The sequence below is a fragment of the Myxocyprinus asiaticus genome, chromosome 46 (genome assembly GCF_019703515.2).
Source record: "Myxocyprinus asiaticus isolate MX2 ecotype Aquarium Trade chromosome 46, UBuf_Myxa_2, whole genome shotgun sequence".
Lineage (NCBI taxonomy): Eukaryota > Metazoa > Chordata > Actinopteri > Cypriniformes > Catostomidae > Myxocyprinus > Myxocyprinus asiaticus.
This window is the reverse complement of record NC_059389.1, coordinates 29721851-29743417: the sequence shown is the minus strand read 5'-3', so window position 1 is coordinate 29743417 and position 21567 is coordinate 29721851. Positions and strand designations below refer to the sequence as shown.

Sequence of the window (21567 nt, the reverse complement as noted above, 5' to 3'; positions counted from 1 at the left end):
GCCTCGGACTACTGCTCATAAGGTTGTGAGTTTGAGTCCAGCAAAAAACTTTTAAAAATGTTACTTCTGTTGACCTGAGTCTTCATGTTTTGTTTACTACTACGTAGGCTGGACTACATTGCATAATTCCTGCTTGAATTTAAATCCACTTGGCTATAACAACATTGTCAGAAATCGTTTTGCACGCTCAGCTTGGAATGTCTCTTTGGCATTGCTTAGGTGTGTCAGCTGAATGGTCCAGTGGTTAAAGCATTGGACTGTTGCTCAAAAGGTTGTGAGTTTGAGTCCAGCAAAAAAATGGTTTTAAAATGTGTACTTCTATTGACCTCTGAGTCTTCAAGTTGTGCTTACAACAATGTAGGCCATCCTTCACTGCATAATTCATGCTTCAATTTAAAACTTCTTCTGTGAAATAGTATTTTCTCAGAATGTCTCTTTGACATCAGTCAGACTTTTCGACTGTGTGGTGCAATTCCAAAGAATGTGAGTTCAACTCCACAAAAGGACAGTTTAAAAATTGTACTTTGACCTTTGAGTCTTCATGTTTTGCTTCCTATAATGTCAGCCTTACTTCACTGTGTTATTCCAGCTTCTTTGATGTACCAAAAATATGTTCTTTGCAACAGTTTTGTACTCTTAATTTTGAATGACAATATGAAGTTGACTGTGGTGACTACTGTGCTTAGGTGTGCTGATTCACAGCTTGGTATGTTTCTTTGATGGCTGTTTACCTTGTGGCAGTGTGGTGAAGTGGATTGTGTGCTGAACTTTGGAACGGAAAGGCATTGGTTCGATCACGTCGTGGGGTGACGTGAGGTAGCGTGGGGTTACTTTATTTCATATACATGCAATGTGTTGTGCTTACCATGATGCAATGCTTGGCCCTGTAATTGCTGCTTGCAGCTATATTTATTATTATTATTAGTAGTAGCAGTAGTAGTACTGATGATGGTGTTTTCTGTGTATGAGACAAGGAGCTCTAAAAGTTATGGGCACCTGCTGTCGGCACAACACTGGCTCCACACATTCACTTAGAAGTGCGCAGCACATGCAAACTATATACAGTATTTATCTCCTTAAATCGCAGCTAGGACATAACGTGATTTTAATTTGTGTGCTGAATGTTTCCAAAATGACATTTGTACGTCAGAAGATATTGGTTTTTGGTATCGAAGCATTTTTACAAGCACGAGTACAACTATAAGAGAGAGGTATTAGATCCGGTTCCAATACCAGTATTGTTATCGGGAACTCCCTAACTATAAACATATGAATCATTAATTACTTCTAAAAAGAGAGAGCCCAAGTGATTTTCATTTATATTATATTCTGTTCTGTCTCATGTTTGAAAATGAAGCATGAGACAGGTGCTTTGTAACCTTTGTGCCCCCTAGGCCCAAAAGCTACCTATACTTAGGACACTAATGTCAAAGATGCACCTTGTGTTTGCTCTTTCACAGTTTAACTTTTAGGAGAAAAGTTACACAGGCCCCGAAGTGTTGTACCGATGGGCTGCTGTGTATCTGTTTGCTTTGTTCCAGCTGAAGGTGGCCTATGACCCGGCTGGGTCTTGATGACATTCACATTGAAAAAACAAAGAACTCCTCTTTCTTTCTATACCTCTTTCTATCTGTCCTTTTGTCTCTATCTAATGTGATTACAGGAATTGTTGAAGCGATGGGGGACAGGTGATTGAAGGATAGAATCCTACTGGAACTTGTGTTTGAATGGCGAAAAATTTTAGTTATTCTGTTATACTAAATTATGCTCAGGGATTCAGTTCCAGATTAACATATATTGTGATACGTATCATATTGTGGCCTGTGTATCAGGATGCGTATCGTGATGTTGTTGGTGACACACAGCCATAGTCATTTCCCCTCACAATCTTCTACAAAACGCAATAGAGAATTTGAAATGACACTGTGGGGGCAATTTAAATCTGTAGCTACCGGAAACGCTTGGTTGAGAATCATCACAAATATAATAAATATTTAAACATAAGACTCACTGTCCATCTCTCTCTTGTCATCTTCCAGCTGCTGTTCCAGTGTTCTGAGTCTCTCTTGAAGACGCTCCTGTTCCTCCAGCAGAGAGCGCCGCTCAGCACCAAAAGTCTGCAGTTACAAAGCATCATCAAATACCCAACATTTAGCAAACTCCTGCATGCAGGAACTAGGGGCTGTACAAAAGAAATATCTTAAGTCCTGACTTATATGTTTACAAACCATGACGATTAGGTGTGCCTAATACAGTGGCTTAAGCCTGACATGGATTCCAGAATGGCTAACATAATGTACAGCAGTAGTTTTCAAATTGTTTTATTTTTTTGTGCCACGCCCCCCTTTAAACTAGAAAAACCCCTTAAAGGTGCACTCAGTAAGTTTTTGTTCACATTGTCTTGGACTTATACTGACACCTAGTGGCTTGGATGCAGCATAATTCAAACTCAATAGTTTTCAGTTACAGATGCCATTGTAGAAATTCACTATTTACAGCCAGCCAGAATTAATTAAATCCCTGAGTGAAAGTGTCCAATAACAGTGCGGTTACTGAGATTAATCGAGTAGTATATGGCTGATCATGTGATCATAATATGTACAATAAAACAGCTTTTATTAGCTCACTGATATGACTGAAGTTTGCAATTAGTTTCAAATCTAATTCATTTCTTTAGAAGTAAAACTATTTAAATGAGAAAAAATTACTGAGTTCACCTTTAAGAATCTCTAATGTACAGTACCTTAAACATAGAAAGTTTCTTTAATTTTGCACCAGATTATCAAAAATATTCAAACACCTCCTCTGTGCAAATGGACCGCTTCATTGCTACGGTAAGCTGTTCTTCTAGCTTGCCGATTTGCTGAAGCAGTTTTCTGTTTGTGGCTTCTTCGTCATCTAACTGGCCCTGAACACGAAGGGCCTGTTCCTAAAGCCAGACAAAAAAACAAGATGAATTTAGACAATCGTAAATTAAAAACAATAATAAAAAGTGGGGCTATCGATTAACGTGTTAATTCAGTGTGATTAATTCTATAAAAATAATGTGTTAAAATAATTTACGCAATTAATCATGTCCCTGGACCATAATAAGGAATATACATTCCATATAAGCGATTCAAGCATGGAGTACCACCTGTTTTCTCCAGGGGGCAATAAGCAAAAACACAGACAGAGAACAAACCACACTTAAGGCCTCGATATACTTCCAGAGATGTTCTTATTCATTCTTCGTTCAGATGTAAAAAGAAGTTCAAAACAGCCGAGAAACCATATACTGTTTGTGAACATTCTACACCTGTTGTGGGAGGTGTTTAGAAGTACATTTAAATATGAGGACGCTACATGTAAAACCTAAACTAATGTGACATTAAAATATGTTATCAATGACTTTGTCTCATTCTATGAGTAGAATTAACATGAGGTCAGTAAAAGAAGCTTTCTTTAACCATTCGTTGATGATTTAAAGTAATATATAATGCAGTAGAAACGTTTTAAGTTGCCTTGTTTACATTCTCAATTCCTGACGCTAATGCACTAACACGCTATATGCAGTCATAATATGCGCTGGTTACACTCTGTTATTGTAATTTATGATGACACTGATACTAATCGCAAAGATCAGTGTATAAAAGTGTAAATGTTCAGAATTAAGACAAAAGAATGATGATAGGCTTGTTTTGGGCAGATGTGTAAATGGCCTTCACTGCAGATGGCACATGAGTGAATGGGCACTTGAGATTATTTGAGTAGATTTGATATCTTTTGTAGACTAATTAAACACCACAAAAAAAAATGGTAGGTAGGTGGAGCTGCGTTAAGGTTGGTGGAGCTTCAGGCCACACCTACCGATGACATGGACCAATGGCAGTAAGGTGTTGAGCAGTCAGTTAGAAGTTTTCCTAAAAGTTTTCCTAGGCGAGCTGTTACGAACCACCGAAACTTACACAAAAACACCGATTTTGTTGTAAATTATGTCACACCCGTTCGTTCTTCGATTTCGTATGAAGTATATTTGGGCCTCTACTGAGAGCAGACAGCACAAGATGAGAACAAGTTCTTGCGTACAAACACAGCTTGATGGAGAGCAAATCCACAGCCAGAGATCTCAAGATGTGTTTTTCTAAGTTTCAAACTTGATTTAACTTGACACAGTGACCTAAAAAGTGTAATAAATTATTTCAGACAGATTGATAAATTCAGTTACAAAATGGATTGCTGTGAACTGTAGGCCAATGATTGGCTTATGTTCAATAATATGGAAATAAACTATATATTGTATTCTAAAGCCACTTTTTGTATTGTTTTTTTTTAATGCTTTACTTGTGTGCCTAAATAATGTAATACATTTGAATAATCTGTATTAATTTTTATTATATATATATATATATATATATATATATATATATATATATATATATATGCCATGTAATTAATTAGACTAAACATTTTGAAGTGATTGACAGCCCTAAGAAAAAGACAATCACTTATCTTCCATAATATATACTTCCAGAATTAGTGAATGCCTAGGCCTGTCACATTAACTACTTTTGTTGAACGTTATATTGTCCCAGAAATAATTGCGATGAACAATATTATTGTGATTTTAAGACCATTTCATGTCACTGATATAATGATAATATAATAGCATAATAATGCAAATACGCCCTTTCAAAGAGCAATGAACTTTTAATTCTTAAGAATATTCAGATAATGGAATAGGAATGTCAAAAAAAAAATTGAAGTTGGGAAGGCCCCTCTTCATCTCCAACTGCGGTTTTTGTTCCCAGCTTGGAAAACTGGATGGAATGGTTATGTTTTAGATGAGCTTTTAGATTACAGGGCTCGATATTAAGCATTGTGATGTGATTGGTCATTCACTTGTCAGAGTGTTACTTGTCCAGAAAGAAAAATGACTTTTTTTTTTTTTTGGTTGTGTTTTCTAAAATTAGCAGTAAAAAATGGCTGTTTAATGTTAACAAAATGCATTAAAATTCTAACGAATCCTGAGATAGCACCTGGTTTATTTAATACTGTATGTGGGTCGTTGACAAATAACATAACTGTGAACTTTTATCAAGACTGAAGATTGATCAACATATGAAAATTAATCAAAAACCCCACAATTTTACACTTAACATGTCCTCTCTAGAAACATGTCTTACAAAAACAGAGACATTTGGCATGTCCCAGCAGGATATTAAATGTCAGATGGAACAACCCACCAAAAAAAAAAAAAAACAATAAACTTTTTTTTAAAAATTAATAGTATTTGTTCAAATTACTTTTACCTCAACAATTTTATATATATATATATATATATATATATAAATAATAAAATATAATTTAAAAAAAATTTGAATCAGGTGTAAGGAAAATATGATACTACTTTTTACTTGATGGTTGTACGACCTGACATTTTAGTTATTAAATAAAAAAACTGGATGTGTTCAAAATGTTTGGTATGTTCAAAACCACATAAAACAAACATATAGTATAGTATTACAGTTCTAAGATTTATTTTGTATTTAATTTTTTTAGATTATGTAGATTTTCATTTTCATTATGGAGAACCTTATTTTTGACTGACTCATGTATTTTAAAGACAGATAATATATTTTCATTTTATGTATATTGTTAATATTCTAGTGTTTATATTACCATTTTATTTTTATGTTTGTATATTATTACATATTAAAATTGACTGATTCACATGGCAGAGAATACCTGTATAGGTCAGAAAGAGCTCCAGAGAGATGGAGATGAGAGATGTTTCTCTTCATCCTGTAGTAGGTAGCATTACAAAAAGCATTTTTGCTATTTCTGCAGTTCTTGTCAAAGGTGTTGTATTATGACTTATGACGGAGGCTGCAAAACTGGATCGCTCCGACGTACGCGCTTGCAAAGTTGCCAGCTTTGTTCTCTATAAATAGGTGTGATAGTTTTATCACTTTGTACTGCTCCTGTGTTAAGAGAGCAATGACATGGGGGCCTGGGTAGCTCAGTGGTAAAATACGCTGGCTACCACCCCTGGAGTTCGCTAGTTCGAATCCCAGGGCGTGCTGAGTGACTCCAGCCAGGTCTCCTAAGCAACCAAATTGGCCCGGTTGCTAGGGAGGGTAGAGTCACATGGGGTAACCTCCTTGTGGTCGCTATAATGTGGTTTGTTCTCGGTGGGGCGCATGGTGAATTGAGCGTGGTTGCCGCGGTGGATGGCGTGAAGCCTCCACACGCGCTATGTCTCCGTGGCAATGCGCTCAACATATGCGCGGGTTGACTGTCTCAGACGCGGAGGCAACTGGGATTCGTCCTCCGCCACCCGGACTGAGGCAAATCACTATGCGACCACAAGGACTTACAGCACATTGGGAATTGGGCATTCCAAATTGGGAGAAAAAGGGGAAAAATCCCCCCCCCCCCCAAAAAAAACGAGAGCAATGACATTCACATGTCGGAACATGCGTCCACTTCGCACGCTCACACCAAATTCAAAAAGCGCTGCTGCACGAGAGAGAGAGAGAGAGGATGTGCAAAAGCAGAATTCCTGTATTCGTGCAGAATTTCAGACACTAGATTATTATTTTTTGTATTTTTTATAAGTGATACAGGCATATGCTAAATCACAGATAAACCCTGTATTTATTTTTTTTAATCATTATTAAGGTTTCAATCAGGCAACAAAAATCCACTTGTCCTGGACAAGCGTTAATGTCAAGCCCGGAGTTGTATTGCCACTTTTCGTTGCCACTGTTTTTAAAGAAAGTCGACATACCAGCTCGTTCACATTAATGGGCTCTCCTCTCTCATTCGGCTTAAAGCCTAAATGTTCACACACCGGAGCTCTGGAATGCGGCTTTGAAACATACCTTTTTTTTTAAACGCTTGGCGGCTTCAAAATTCACATTTGAGGTATGATTGTGTGTAATTTATGTTGTAGAACAAAACGTCCACGTATCGTCAAGTAATGTTTACCACAGACCTTATTTTACACATAAGTTCAAAAACCCCATTATTGAAACCCATAGAAAAATCCAGAGGGAACCCATGGTGGATTAGACTTCCGGGTACACCTACAAATTGACGTCACGGCTGAACAGCTGTATTACACATCACGGAGAACGCAGCGTTTTATTAACAAGCTCTTCCTCGTTTTCTCTAGGAATGTAAAGTGATTTGAATCTGAGGCGCGCTCTCTCTCCCCCCGCGCACGCTGTGCCCGCACATCAGAAAGAGTGCTTTCATCCATGAACTTGAGAAAATAGTGTCTTTAAATGCAAAAAATACGTCTTCTCCTGAGTTTGACTTGATTTGGAGTCATCCCGCGTTCCGTGTTCATTTTAATCCATGTTTGTCTCTCGCTATCAGTCTCACATGCAGCCAGGGGGAGCGTCGCGCACACAGATATTTACATACGGTATAGAAAAATCTCTACCGTTTTTATTCCGTCCCCATGATATACATCGCCATACCGCCCAGCCCTAGTTACATCAGCAGAGGTGAAGTTATTACACTTTGATAAAAGGTTTGTTTTCTTTAAAATAGCATGCACTTATGAATCATGCATAGTAAGACCAGGAACGTCTATTAAAGTGAAAATGTCCATTTTGAGTTCAGGTTAAGTTTACAACAGACCAAAAAAATTGTACACTCCATCCTAAGCACCTGCATTTGCTTGAGCTCTTCAGTGAGGGCTTCACAGGCCAGCTCATTCATCTCAGGGGGCGGTTGTTCATTCTGGATGTCATCAACGTCGATCTGTCCGTTCAGATGGTCTGGGCTGGACAGCGGCACCAGCCGATTCCTCAGGTTATAGGCTTTAGTAGGTGTGGTCAAAATCTGAGGAGCAACAGCAGTTATTAACATAAGAGATGTACAGCAGGTGAACCGATATCTTGTGAACCTCCAATACAGAACGTGGGTAATTTATCCCAAAATCATTCGAAAACAAAAAAACAATGAAATCCTGGAGTTTAAACGTCCCTTGCAGGTGAAAATCTCCTGTTATTTACCTTGATGGTGTCAGCGTGAATCTTGTTAAGCTGAGACTTTTCCTGCTTGCTGTGGGCTTTAGTGGCCTCTAGGATCTTCTCCAGATGTTTGTTAGACTTCTCGAGATAGAGTTTCTCAGATTCCAGCTCCGCCAGCTGTTTTCTGAGGAATAATAATGTACATGTACAAGTCACTGAAGACTTTGTCTTTAACAAGCATTTGTGAAGTCAAGTGTAAGTAACGTACTTGTTGACCTCCTTAAACTCCTCAAAAGCCTGAACTGTTGCCGTGAGCTCTGACTGTTTCTGCAGCAGCTGAACCTTCATTCTCTCCAAGGAAACAGATGACAATGTCTCCATGGTGACAGGTGTGGAATATGTAGGTGGAGCTATAAATACAGCATTTGGAGGAAGATATTTTACAGTTAATACTAATTTAAACCCCAATTAGTGCCTCATATTTAGAATGGTAGAGTGGGGAAAAAACAAAATATTGTCAAGATACCAAAACAAGTCAATAACAAAACCAGTAAAAAAAAAACAAAATGATTTTCATAATCAATTTCAATACCACAACGAAAACTGTAATGCAATTAAACACACTGTTTTACTTAAAAGCCTGTTGCAATGTGCATCTCAAAATGCATGTTCTGTGACCACTTGTTAACAGACTTTTAATGGGAGGCTCTCTGGCCCTGTTTACAACTGGTATTAAGATTTTAGGCATCCCTAAATATCCTCGCACTGGCAGACGTGTAAGTTCTTAGTTTGCAAGTTCTGAATCCCTCACCAGTGTTCTCGTCTGTCGTCTGAGCCTCTAGCAGCTGTAGGAAGGTTTTCTCCAGTGCAGTTAATGTCTGCAACTCTACCTCACCAGCAGATCTGACTGATTCCAGATAACGTAGTGCCCTAATCTCCTCCCGCAGGCCGCAGTTCTCTGCAGCGTAACGCATAATTCGGGGGTGGTGCTCTACCTGGTGAAAAAAATTTAAAGTCATACTTGTACAGTTGTCTAGCTACTAGGAATGTCAAAAATGCTCATACTACCAAGGCAGCACTAAAAACTGAAAATAAATAAAAGAAACAAGACAACTAGTATCTGCAGTACCATATAAAATCAACTCAGTACACTGATGGCTAGAGCTTTAGGGCTGCAAGTTAATGGTTAAAATGATAATCACGATTATTATGCTCAAAATTGTAATCACGATTATTAAAAAAAAACTGTAGCCACTGCTAAGATAACAATTCTAAAAGAACAAATTTAATAAAAATATATTAAACAGCAGCACTCATGTCGAACAACGTGTTAAAACTACAAACTAGTAAATGATTGCCCAAGCTTTACTGCCAATATAAGAGTTAGGGAATTAGGGAAAGCTCCGACGGAGCATTTGACACACGGGACTGTGAAAGGTCAGTTTAAGCTGGCTCTACACTAGCTAATTCTTCCAATGATTTTCAGGTATTAGCTTCATTAACAATCACCGGCCAGGCAGAGTGAGACACAGCACCCATTAGCACCTCTCAGCAGGAGGTGTTAATCATTTGACCGTCAGGACTCCCTGCTGAGTCAATGGCAACAAGCACTGAAAGACATCTTTTTTTGGTTTGAAAAATGAATTCAGTCACTGAGAAGAACTGACAAGATGACAAGATAATCGGAACTTTTTTTTTTTTATCACCACACTCATCACAAACGCTGATTAAAATCCATAGTGATTCTGTCATTCTGCAGAAATAATGCAAAAGCAACTAATGACGGATAAAAATATTCTTGGTAGACATTTTACAGTTTTGGTGCATTTTAAAATGTAACTTTGTGAAAGCCAGCCGAACAATGAATAAAATGCAACATTGTAACTATTTTAGCCCCTGTTTCAGAACAATCAAGCAAGTTTCATGATAGACAGCATCATTGATTATAATGGCTTATATTTAATTAAAATATTATAATTTTTGTATTATAATACAAAATAATATTATAGCTTTTGACATAACGCGACTCTTGTGTCCGGTGTAGACGGTTGTGCTCGAGATGAACTGTTTAATATATTCGGATGCAATGTGTTGGATGTCCATTATGTGTAACTTCTGAAATTTAGTTTTATAATGTTGTGGAGCTTGTTCATTTTCTTCCGACTGAGTTTCAAATATGCCTGATTTCGAGGGGCTGCACGCTGTTAGCCAATTAGAACAGTGGGTGTTTACGTTTAAGTTTCAAGGAGGCGCTTAGGCCAAAACAGAGTGTTTCAGGCAGAGGGCCAGAAACAGTGTGTAAAATGAATTTTAATGAGAGGAAAAAAAAAAAAAAAAACTTTAACATTATCAGTGGACTTTAGGGAAGATAATACATTTATAAAAGAAAGAAAGAAAAAAAAAAAGAGAGCATTTTATGACCCCTTTAAAATGACACTACATGTAATTTTACATTAAAATAATCAGTTTTTTAGATGTAAAAAGTATGATATTACTGTATAATTAATGGTAAAAATGTATATTATGTTTAACAAGAGAATACATGTTAAAATTATGGTGAAAAAAAAATAACCAGGCATTTCCAGAAGTCCCTGTGTGACCCATCATATTTTATTATTTTCTTATGGGAATAGTTACATTTATTTTTATTTTTAATATCAGTTATGTACATTGGGGTGTTCCGCATTATATTTTATGTAGTTAAGTTAATGTTTATTGCACTATTTTGTGTTACCCTGATGGTGTTTTGTGTAACACTGTCCATTGTCTCTACATATATTCCGGGTTAAATGCAAGGTAAGCTCAATCCACAGCATTTGTGGCTTACTGTTGATTTCCCAAAAAATCTATTTCGAATTGTCCCTCCTTTTCTTTTAAAAAAAGCAAAAATTGAGGTAAAAGTCAGACACTTGAAATTGAATGAAAATGAATGGGGCCAGTCTGTAAAAGTTTCAAGCAAAGCCACAAGATGTAAACAATGTGTGCTAACATGATTTTAGTATGATAAAATAGCTTACTAAACTTTTGCTGTGAAAAGTTATGTCCAATTTTCTTCTTTCAACTTAGTTGCCATGACAACATAACGTCGTAAACCTGAAAACTCTAAAACGACTTTAACAACAACAACTTAAAATTTTTTACAGTTCAAATAATACACAAGTTTCAACAGAATAATTAATATAATAACTTTTATAAAATGATAAGTAGTGGTCGACCAATATGAGGTTTTTTAATGGCTGATGTGATATCCAGAGAGCAGGCTGGCCGATAGGCCGATACAATGCCGATATATCACACAATTTAATATAGTAAATAACATAAAATTGTTAAAAAACTATAATTATAAATTATATTAAAATGTATAAACTCTTATTTAGCACAATATTTACTTAATTTCACACACAACTTTAATTTTGTAAAAAAGAATCTAAAAAAATTATATTGTATTTTAAATGGTAGATAGCAGTTTCTTCTGATTTCTGTTTAGTCACCAAATTTTTTTAATTTATTTGCACATGAAGATATTGTTAATATATTAGGAAGAAGGAAATAACAGCACACACAGTAGTCCAGCAACCATGGATGGCATGTCCACATTAGCAATCGTATTTTCTCAAAAAATACTGAATAAAACCAATTGTACATACAGTGCATAGTGAATAATTAATTTACTTATAGCACACATGAAGCATTTTACTTTGAAGTTGCACCAGAGACTATTTAGCAGAGACGGGCCACTTCTATTAAAATGAATGGGAGAAATTAGAACGCCCAACTGCAGCCAACGGTCAACGGATGTAGATAGAAAGTCCCACCTTACAGGTAAAAGATCCAATCACCTTTTAGATACAGACATCATGTCAATCAACTCGAGAACACATGCGCATTTATGATACCAGTGTTGTTAGATTTTACTGCTGATTTGAAATATGTTCTTTGATCGTAATCCTGACCAACCGTTTTTAAGATTTTGGTGTTTCCCCATTCAAGTAGATACGAGCTGCACTGTCATGACTGTAAATAGCCTCCCAAGAGCGTTCCAAAGTTGGCCGACAGTGGACTGACTTGCTAGAAAGACATTGGTTGCACTCACGCGCTTGTGCGGATCCAGCATGAGCAGCAATCTCCTGACAGTTTAAACAGCCTGGATTGCCTGCTTGGATAGTAACGGACTGACCGTCATGATTTGTGAATCAGAGGAACTTTTAATCCTGATCCTGAAGTTTGAATCTTGCTGATGGAATACACGCTTTAGAGGAAGATATTAGATGAGCGCTCGATGGTAAGAAAACATGCCTTTAACCCTCCAAAAATTGGTGCCATTCACTTCCATTGTAATCCTCACTGTAACATTGATTTGTGCTTTTTTGGAGGAAAAGGATGGACGAGTCAAAAATATTTTTTGTGGTAATTAACATTATGCCACAAATGCTTTAGATTGATCTTAACTTGTATTGAACCCAGAATATATTTGAATTGTTTCTGGAAGGGTCACTCTTGATGAACTAAGTCATCATGTGGCCTTCTGTAGTTACTACAGTGATTAACAACACATTTCAAGTTTAAAAAAAAAAACAAAAACAAACCTGTCTTAAATAGTTAGGTAATTATAAGGTAAGTATACAAAATTATTTAATCATATAAAGGGTAGTGAACCGTAAATATACAGGCATCAAAATTATATCCCGTGAAGCCTGAAACATGATCATTGTATTTTTTTATGGTAAATTCAACAGACTTTTTTTTTTTACAGTGCAATCTAGAATCTACTTTGAACTCTACTTTTTTTTTTGCACTTATTGCAAATCTGGAGAAATGTTGTCAATTTCCTCTGTCCCTCTGTGCTACATAAAAATCTATGGCATTTGTATTCTAGCCTTTATCATCAAAAAATGTTTGCCATTATGCAAATCTGAAACTAAAGTGAAGCCAGAGTGCCATGTTGGCAGTGCACTTTAAAGATAACCATACTCAGATCAACCTCAGAGATGGTTTGAGTCTGAAGTGCTTCCATAACGCTCTACATTAGAGAGACATAAGATGCACACTTCATGCCATTTCTTTATTTATTTAGATGGCAATGCATGAATGCAAGTGTGCAATGATCATGACTATGTCTACTATCATTTGGATTACTGGCTCAGCTGTATTACCTGTTCTCGTAGCAGCCGTATCTCCTCCTGCAGCTGCTGGCTTTGCTGCTCAGGTTCTGACCTGTGGCCTGTCTGTAACTCTTTCTTAAGCTGAGCGATGTGATCATCTCTGAACTTCAGGATCATGCGGTTGGACTGGATGAATTTCTCCTTTTGAGCCCACGCAGCTTCCAGCTTAGACACTTTCTCTTGAAGAGCCTGAAACATAACTGATGATCATGGGAAGAACCAGCAAACTATGATAGAAGTGTAAATAGAAACAGCTTTCACAAAGCATTTCAGGAAAAATAATGATAACATGAATGTGTTTGACCCCTTTCAGAATGTTGTCTATTGCAAGATAAAATTAAATGGTTGCACAACTCAAGTGCAACATCTTTAACACTATAAACAACACTAAAAAGAAGTCAAATTAATAAAAACACCACCTTCTTCTCCTCCTGTCCTTTCTTCCAGAAGCGCATGGCCTGAATGAACTGTGTCTTATAGGAAACCACATGATCAGACTGACCTGCAACACAAACATCACTTTAAACAAGAATGACTGAATAATTTCACTCGCTGTAATTTTATATGTCTGGACAGCATTGTTTCTGTGAGCTCTGTAATGTGTGTGTGTACCCGTGTGAGTTTGTTGGTCTGCTGGTGTGAGCTCTGTGATGCATGTTTGTGAAAGAGCGTTTGCGAGCTGTTCCTTTAATTTCCTCACTTCCGCCTGCAGCTGCCTGACGTTCCCCTGAGTGTCCTCATTCACCATAGCCTAAAGAAACACACATTCACACGTCAGACTACACACAGCTCTAGTACTTAAATGTTTAGTTCACCATAAAAACATTGATACCATTTCATTTTGAGTGAACAATTCTTTTTTTTTTTTTCTCCCCTTTTCTCCCCAATTTGGAATGCCCAATTCCCAATGCGCTCTAAGTCCTCATGGTGGCGTAGTGACTCGCCTCAATCCGGGTGGCGGAGTTGCCTCCGCGTCTGAGACCATCAATCCGCACATCTTATCACGTGGCTTGTTGAGACATAGCGCGTGTGGAGGCTTCACGCTATTCTCCTCGGCATCCACGCACAACTCACCACAAACCCCACCAAGAGCGAGAACCACATTATAGCGACCATGAGGAGGTTACCCCATGTGACTCTACCCTCCCTAGCAACCGGGCCAATTTTGTTGCTTAGGGGACCTGGCTGGAGTCGCTCAGGAACAATTCCTTTAAAGTGCATTAAGAAAAAAGACAAGTTTGGATGAAAGATTCTGCTGTTCAACCTTATTTTTGATGAGTTTGGCTCTCTGAGCAAACTGCAGGGTGGAGAGCGTCTCTCCGAAGCACTTGGAGCCAGGATGAACATTAGCGATGATGTATGTCTTAGCGTTTCCTCCCAGGGAGTCCTGATGGCATGAACAGCAGTTAAACATTATTTACTTGTTTGCATACATTCAGAGAGAAGTTGTTAAAGCATTCTCACCCTGAGCAGGAAGGTCAGTTTAGAGTCTCTGTAGCATATGTGACGATTCTTTCCATTGGACACGTCCATCAGGGCCATGATGACCTGACCTAGACACATCAGCGACCGGTTTATGCTGCTTGCCTCCTAAATCACACAGGTCAAAGGTTACAGGTTGTTTTTAAGCCTCGTTTCACACTGCAACAGCAGACTAGTGTTGCGCTTTCACACTGACAATAAAAACGATCACAAAGATGAAAACTAGCAGTGTAAATATATTTTCATTAACTAAAAAATAAAAACGGGTTTTAAAAAACTATGATGAAACTATTAATGTGCACTGCAACATGAAGGAAAACTAAACAGAATCATAGAGAAAATTACTTCAGTGTTTATATTTTAGATTATTGTTAGATAATCTGATTTAAATAATATCTACAGCCTGATTTCTGACCATCGGAGCAGTCAGATTGACATGTATAAATAAAATACAAATAATTTGCACAAAAATCTGGGGTAGGGGCGAAATAAATTATCTAGTTTATTTGACCTTAACCCTTTAAGCTCTAGGATCAAGTGTTTGGTATCACTGTAAAGAAAATCTTTCAAATTTTTGAATGATATAGATGATGATACATTCCGAGTCTCTCGGTCTAAGAAACTGCTGAAAAAAAAAAAAAAAAAATCACAAAAACATTTAGCCAAAAATTGACTTTTTTTCTTCATTTTCCTGATTTGACATTATATATCTCTGGGTGTAAATAAGGTGGCTCCAAAAAACAGCTTTTGTTTTGTTCCCAATCATGTCGACTGTATCTGAGAAATTTTTTGTTAATATGACAAAGCAATCAAAAGTTATAGCAATCCAAAAAAAAAAATAATAATTCCTAGTGTACAAAAACACCTCCATAGGTGCGTCCAATCCGCAGGGTCCCTACGCAGCGTTCACTGCTCCCTACTCACTGAGAACGGGATATCTGCTGAAGTCCACTTCCTTTGACAAAATTTGTTCATTTGGAATATCCTGCAATGTCCCGCTCTCTTACATACCTCACTTGAGGTCATTTTAGAATCACCAAAAACTAAGATATGACTTATCCTGTTCTGTTCTGTAAAAGGTTTTCTGATCATACATGTTTGGTATCATTCAAGAGGTCTCAGTGCAACTGGTAAAACGGTTTCATTCCCTTTCAGCAAGTCAAATCACAAGAATTAAGAACTTAGTAAAATACTGTATTCTATCTGGGACAAGCCCCTCCCAAGTCTCTCAAAGGGACCACATGCTGTATGCAGATTAGGTGCATTCTTTGTAAACATCAAACAACCTACTCGATCACAAGTTTCAAAGGTCTGCCTTCAAACCCCTAAATTGTAAACCAAATCCTGAATAACATCAAAAACACACATCTGAAATAACAATAGAATCGTTTGGTATTTAAGGAGAGACAGCAAAGGAATCAAGGTCTCTCTGTAGCCAGATGACCCACACAGAAAACATTGTGTGTAGTTACCAGGTAATTGCAATTTGAATTTCTTATGTTTGGTAAATCTTTGAATGGAATGCAACTTTAATTATATTATTATGCTTGGTTCACTGATAAAATGCCTGAATTTGACTTATTATTGTCTAATTGGATTTGATGAATGTATTATTATACCTGGTAAATAAATTGTTACATTTGAGTTTATTCTGATTTACTCTGAAACTATTGCCTTTAGTAGATTACGTTAAGTCCATGTTTCCGCAAATCTACGACCAGGTTAGTAGCAGACTAAAGCTCAGTTCTGAGTGCAGCATGGGGCACACCGACTGAGACTTTAGAGCTCCGACTAACAAATTGGCATTAGTTCAAGTGTACTTCGAGTGTACAGGCTCGATATGGAATTTCCGTTTAGGACAACATGAAGTTGTAGACCAAGCCTAAATAGGGTGAAGTCTAAACCTCTGGTTATTGTAATATTTTCTAGCTAAGTGTACATAGGAAACTATGGCATGATTATGTAAAGCTATTTTAACTTTCAAAAGACATGGTCTATCTTTGTAAATTTAGCGGGCATGACCTCTGGGTAGAAATAATGTTACTCTAATTAAGTGTTGAGTATCTAAGGGGACTAAACAAAATACTTTTAGATAAAAGGGCAAGCATGAGGAGCCATCTAATTAGTATTTAGTCAATTACTGTTTTAATGACCAATACTAGAGTATATGTGACCGTGAGATCTGCGTACACGGCTGGTGCGAGACTCTCTAAGCGACAGGAATCCGAATGAACGAATACAATAAAATAGAGTTAAAAACAATGATCAAATGTTAAACCAAATTGAATAATAATAACTAAGATTAGAACATTAATATATCCTTGGAAACTTTTATAATTGGAGTCAAAATAAACAGGGATCATAAAATGAATAATAGTTATTTAATTGGAACGAAATAACTTAAACTGAATGCGCACAATAAGATAGATCGCGAAGGAGACCTTCAGCCACTCCACTGGATGCCGTCCTTGGGCCAGTGGGTGGCCTCTTACAAAGCCTATATTGTAAAATATTACGATTATAGTATTTTTTCTGCTAAGTTCAGCACCTTATGTGCAGTAAAAATGGCTTTCCCCATGCAGGTCTTTTAATATGGTATGACATATCTCAGATTACCATGCCCCTGTGATTAATCACTTTTATTTGTCAGTTAGATGTCTCTTCCTGTCTAAGGGTACTTTCACACTGGCAGTTTAGTTCGAAACACAGCACGGTTCGCATTGGTAATGTGAAATCTGTCATGCGGACCGGGGAGCGCACCGCGGTACTGAACCCGAGACTGCCTGTAGGAGGTGGTCTGAGTTCGGTTGCAATGGAACTGTAGCGCGATTCGCGTGAATGCGAAAGCAACTCGGACTCAGGTGCGCACTCGTTCAGGAAGTAAAGTAACCTGCGCATGCGTTTTAGCTGATGACGACATCTATCTATCTATCTATCTATACACCTTATAAATACTATATATAAATACTATTATAGGTTATAAATATAGGGTATAATAGGAGATGACAGTGGCGATAACTTCACCTTGGACACGAGCGTAAGTGTGCAGTGTAAACAAAGATGCAAATTAATTCCTTGCAATCAGCTGTCTCCTCAAAAAACGCTGTTTGCGAGCAACAGCAAGCCACCTTCCCCTGGACATCTGAGTTACACCATGAAGCGCACATATACACAGTTGTCGTTCACTCTGCTGAGCATAATGGCACCAAAATAACAAAAAAACAAAAAGTATGAGTCGCGTTGTGTTCTCCATGCGTGTTTGTGATGACGTAAGATGAACGCAAATGGACCGGGATTCGATAGAATCAAGTGAGTGTGAAACCAGACCAACGCTGCGGGGGGCACCGGGAACAATCGCACTCGGAATCGGACCGCAGCAGTGTGAAAGCCCCCTAAGTGGACAATCTTGGCTAGTTTTTCCTGCAAGTCAAAGGTCTGGCTACACAAGACTACTTATGCAGTTCTTATTTGTATGGTTAAAAACTGGCCAATAGCAAAAACAGCTAAATAATAGGCATTTAAAGCATTTTGAAATGTCCAAAATAAGCACTTTAAGTCGTGAACCCTCTGCATGTGTATCTCTCTGTCTCTCGGACCCGGCGAGATCAACCAGGTTGAGTTGGGAGGTTCTGATGTTGACTACTTCCCGTCCTGTCTCTTTAGATTCAAGCGTCATGGTGAAAACCGCATGTGAGCGAGATGATTCGCGGTTCATTGAGGTGGACGCCACTCGTCTGTTCCGCCATCCCATAGACAACACCTGCACAAACACATCATAGAAGTCACATAGTGTGTCCATGGACTTCTTTATATGAATGTATAAGAGAAAGTGTACATCTTATGTCCTATAGCCCCATACTCTTATGTTTTACAGGCTTTTAAAATCACCTTTTGGTCTGATAAATTAAAGAAAAAAAATTAAGCATATAATAAAGCATACAAATATTTAGTTTTTTTTTTTTAACAGCAGTTTCACACCTGATAGGCCTCTGCAGCAGATGCTGCGTATTTCTCCACGGCTCCTTCTACAAACACGCCTCTCTTGATGTCCTCTCGCAGGAACAGACTGGTGGAGACGCTGTCCAACAGGTCATAAATCTGCTCATTATAGATCTCGATAAATGAACACTTGCACAGGAAACTCTTCATCCCACCAGACTGCAGACAAAACAGAAACCAGATCAAGTCATGTTACATATTCATTTTGAGGGAGGGGGATGAATGGACAATATCTGGAAAACATTTCTTTGATTTCTAAGTTTATATCAGTGAAACAGGCTGTACTTATTTTTTCGTGCTGTACTGTTTAAGAGTCTATACACATTTTCCACTTTTTCTGTGTGTTTTCGTCTCTTGCCCTCTGACTGAAACGGTCGGTTATGGCCTAAGCGCCTCCTTAAAACTTAAACGTAAATGCCCACTGTTCTGACTGGCTAGCATGGTGATGCCCCTCAAATTCAGCCATTTTTAAAACTCAATCAGAAGAGAATAAACAAGCTCCACAACATTATAAAACTAAATTTCAGGGTTTACACAAAATGCACATCCAACACATTGCATCTGAATATATTAAACTGTTAATCTCATGCACAACTGTCTACACCGGACATGAGTCATATCCCCCCAAAAAGCAGTAAAGCCCATTATAACCAATGATGCGCTGACAGTAAACAGATATCCTGTTCCATTTTGTGCAGCACTCGCTGGCGCTAATACTGCCAACAACACAATGAATTTGTGTCAACGCGCCTGGTGTAGACAGCCTCAAGCCGTTGCGTCGCATCAACAGACGTGCCCCGTGTAAACGGCTACCCAAAAGGATGTCAGCACCATAAACTATCACACAGATTTGGATGTGTGCCAAGAACTGACGAAGACTTCAGATCGATCGCATTCTTGCGCTAAAAAAGGCTAGACAATGCGCAACAAATACATTTTAACAGAAAGCAGGTGTCTCAAGATGCTTTTTAAAGTTAAAAATCTTAAAAACAGTGCTCCAGCTCGAGACGCTGAATAAACAAATACAAAGCGAAAAAAAGACGTTCATCTAGCGTACTTTACAAAGAAAAACAAATGGATGGTTGCAAAAGCGTTCGGTGTGAACAGCCCCTTACAGTAGGCGGTGGTCTCAGGCTGTTGCGTCTTGCTCTCTTATAAGCGTTTCTCAGATTAAGCAATGAGTTTTTTTTAAACGCTTTGTCAGGAAAGATGTTCAACTTGGAAATGTGTCTCGAGATCTTTGCATTCAGTTCCAGTCTGTTGTGTTCAGTCTGTTTGAACAGCTCCTGGCCAGGGCTCATAGTCTAAGCCAATTCACCACAGAGTTCAACAGAATACCACTACTATCTGGGAATATTGCTACCCTACATACAACTGTAATGAATAAAAAACAATGTGCTATTTCGCTGTTATTATAGCTCGAGTCTAGGGTAATATACTGTGGCATAAGTGCAAGTGTAACACCATGTGGACTGCCTATTGAAGCGTTTCCTCCCACCACCCCCCCCACATTAGGGCTCAAGCACTGAAAGTGCGGAGACCTACAGTCACCAAACTTGGTACATGTATAGTTCTCATAAAGTCAAACAACTTTCATGCTCACAGACATTAGCTCTGCCCAACAAGAAGTTGGCCATTTTGGATTGGCTGGCACCAAATTTGTGCAACATCTCACTAAGACATTTTAGATACTAAATTGCGAACGGATTTTTGATATTTTGAACAGTGTCGCCATGGCGCAGCAATAAATTTATGGCTAAAAATGTGAAAAAGGAAGTTCCTTATATCTTCTGTGTGCATTGTATGATTTTGATGAAAATTCAGCTGTATGTTTGGTAATGGGGGCTGATCACATTTATGTGGCTATTATGGGTCACAGTTATAGCGCCACCAACTGGCAGCAGGAAGTATGGCACTATTAACAGACTTTGAAATAGCCCTCTTATGTTTACATGAACTGCTTAATTCTTTAGAATAATGTCAAGACGCTGCTGATGTAAAACTGTAAAGGAATATTTGATATCTTAAATACTGTTGCCATAGCAACACATTGTTATTCCTTTCTTCCTATATTTGGGTGTTTTTGAGGCACTTGGCATGCTTAAAATTAGCACCCTCATTTTCACCTACAGTGACCAAAATTGGCACATACATATATATATATATATATATATATATATATATATATATATATATATATATATATATATATATATATATATATATATAAATATAATCTCTCTCAAGCTGGACAACTTTCATAATTGTAGTTATTAGCTCCCCCAACAGGAAGTCGGTCATTTTGGATTTTTTGTATATTAAAGTCTCTGAAATTTTAAATACTCCTCCTAGGCGATTCATGAGACTGTCACCACATTTAGACAATATTATGCCAAGACATTGAAGATGCTAAATTGTAAAAGATTTTTGATATATCTAATGGTGTTGCCATGGCGAGGCATTAAATAAATGGTGAAAAATGGGAAACAGGAAGTGTCTCAAATCTTCTGTGTGCAATGTGTGATTTAGATCAAAATTGAGATGTATGTTTAGTCTTGGGGGCTAATCACATGGATGTGACTATTTTGGGTCACGGTCATAGCACAGGAAGTGTGGCTCTTACAATAGACTTTAAAATAGTCTTCTTATATTTAACCAAATTGCTTAAAAAATTGGTAGAATAAATCCAAATGCATGTCTACTTTCCATTGTTTTCCGAAAGCTGGAAAGCTGTTAGAAATGGACCCGTGGTGCTTGGGCCCATCATCGCTGCTTGCAGCTATATTTTCACTTTTGACATAACATTTAAGAATATGGACCGACAGAAACGTATTTATTTTATACACAATAGTTGAAAATGAAATACTAATTTTTAACAGCCAGGAATGTTCTTTGCAATAATATAATGGTGTTGCATGGTTTATGTATTTATTGCACCCACTTGTGGACTAAGGAAA

The 21567-nt window shown here is 37.7% G+C and overlaps 1 protein-coding gene across 2 annotated transcripts in view; it reads right to left on the bottom strand.

Moving 5' to 3' along the window:
* The window catches only part of LOC127436277 (kinesin-like protein KIF15-A), a 109891-nt gene that overhangs the window by 50836 nt on the left and 37488 nt on the right, over window positions 1-21567 (bottom strand). For both annotated transcript variants that reach the window (XM_051690336.1, XM_051690337.1), the window contains exons 10-22: window positions 18590-18769; window positions 18162-18371; window positions 14594-14719; window positions 14394-14516; window positions 13742-13880; window positions 13549-13631; window positions 13121-13318; window positions 8779-8962; window positions 8236-8377; window positions 8010-8151; window positions 7663-7836; window positions 2801-2929; window positions 2012-2117 (exon numbers count right to left, since the gene is read on the bottom strand). In XM_051690336.1, the coding sequence (XP_051546296.1) occupies window positions 2012-2117; window positions 2801-2929; window positions 7663-7836; window positions 8010-8151; window positions 8236-8377; window positions 8779-8962; window positions 13121-13318; window positions 13549-13631; window positions 13742-13880; window positions 14394-14516; window positions 14594-14719; window positions 18162-18371; window positions 18590-18769 (1936 nt within the window). The remainder of the gene's footprint in view (window positions 1-2011; window positions 2118-2800; window positions 2930-7662; window positions 7837-8009; window positions 8152-8235; window positions 8378-8778; window positions 8963-13120; window positions 13319-13548; window positions 13632-13741; window positions 13881-14393; window positions 14517-14593; window positions 14720-18161; window positions 18372-18589; window positions 18770-21567) is intronic.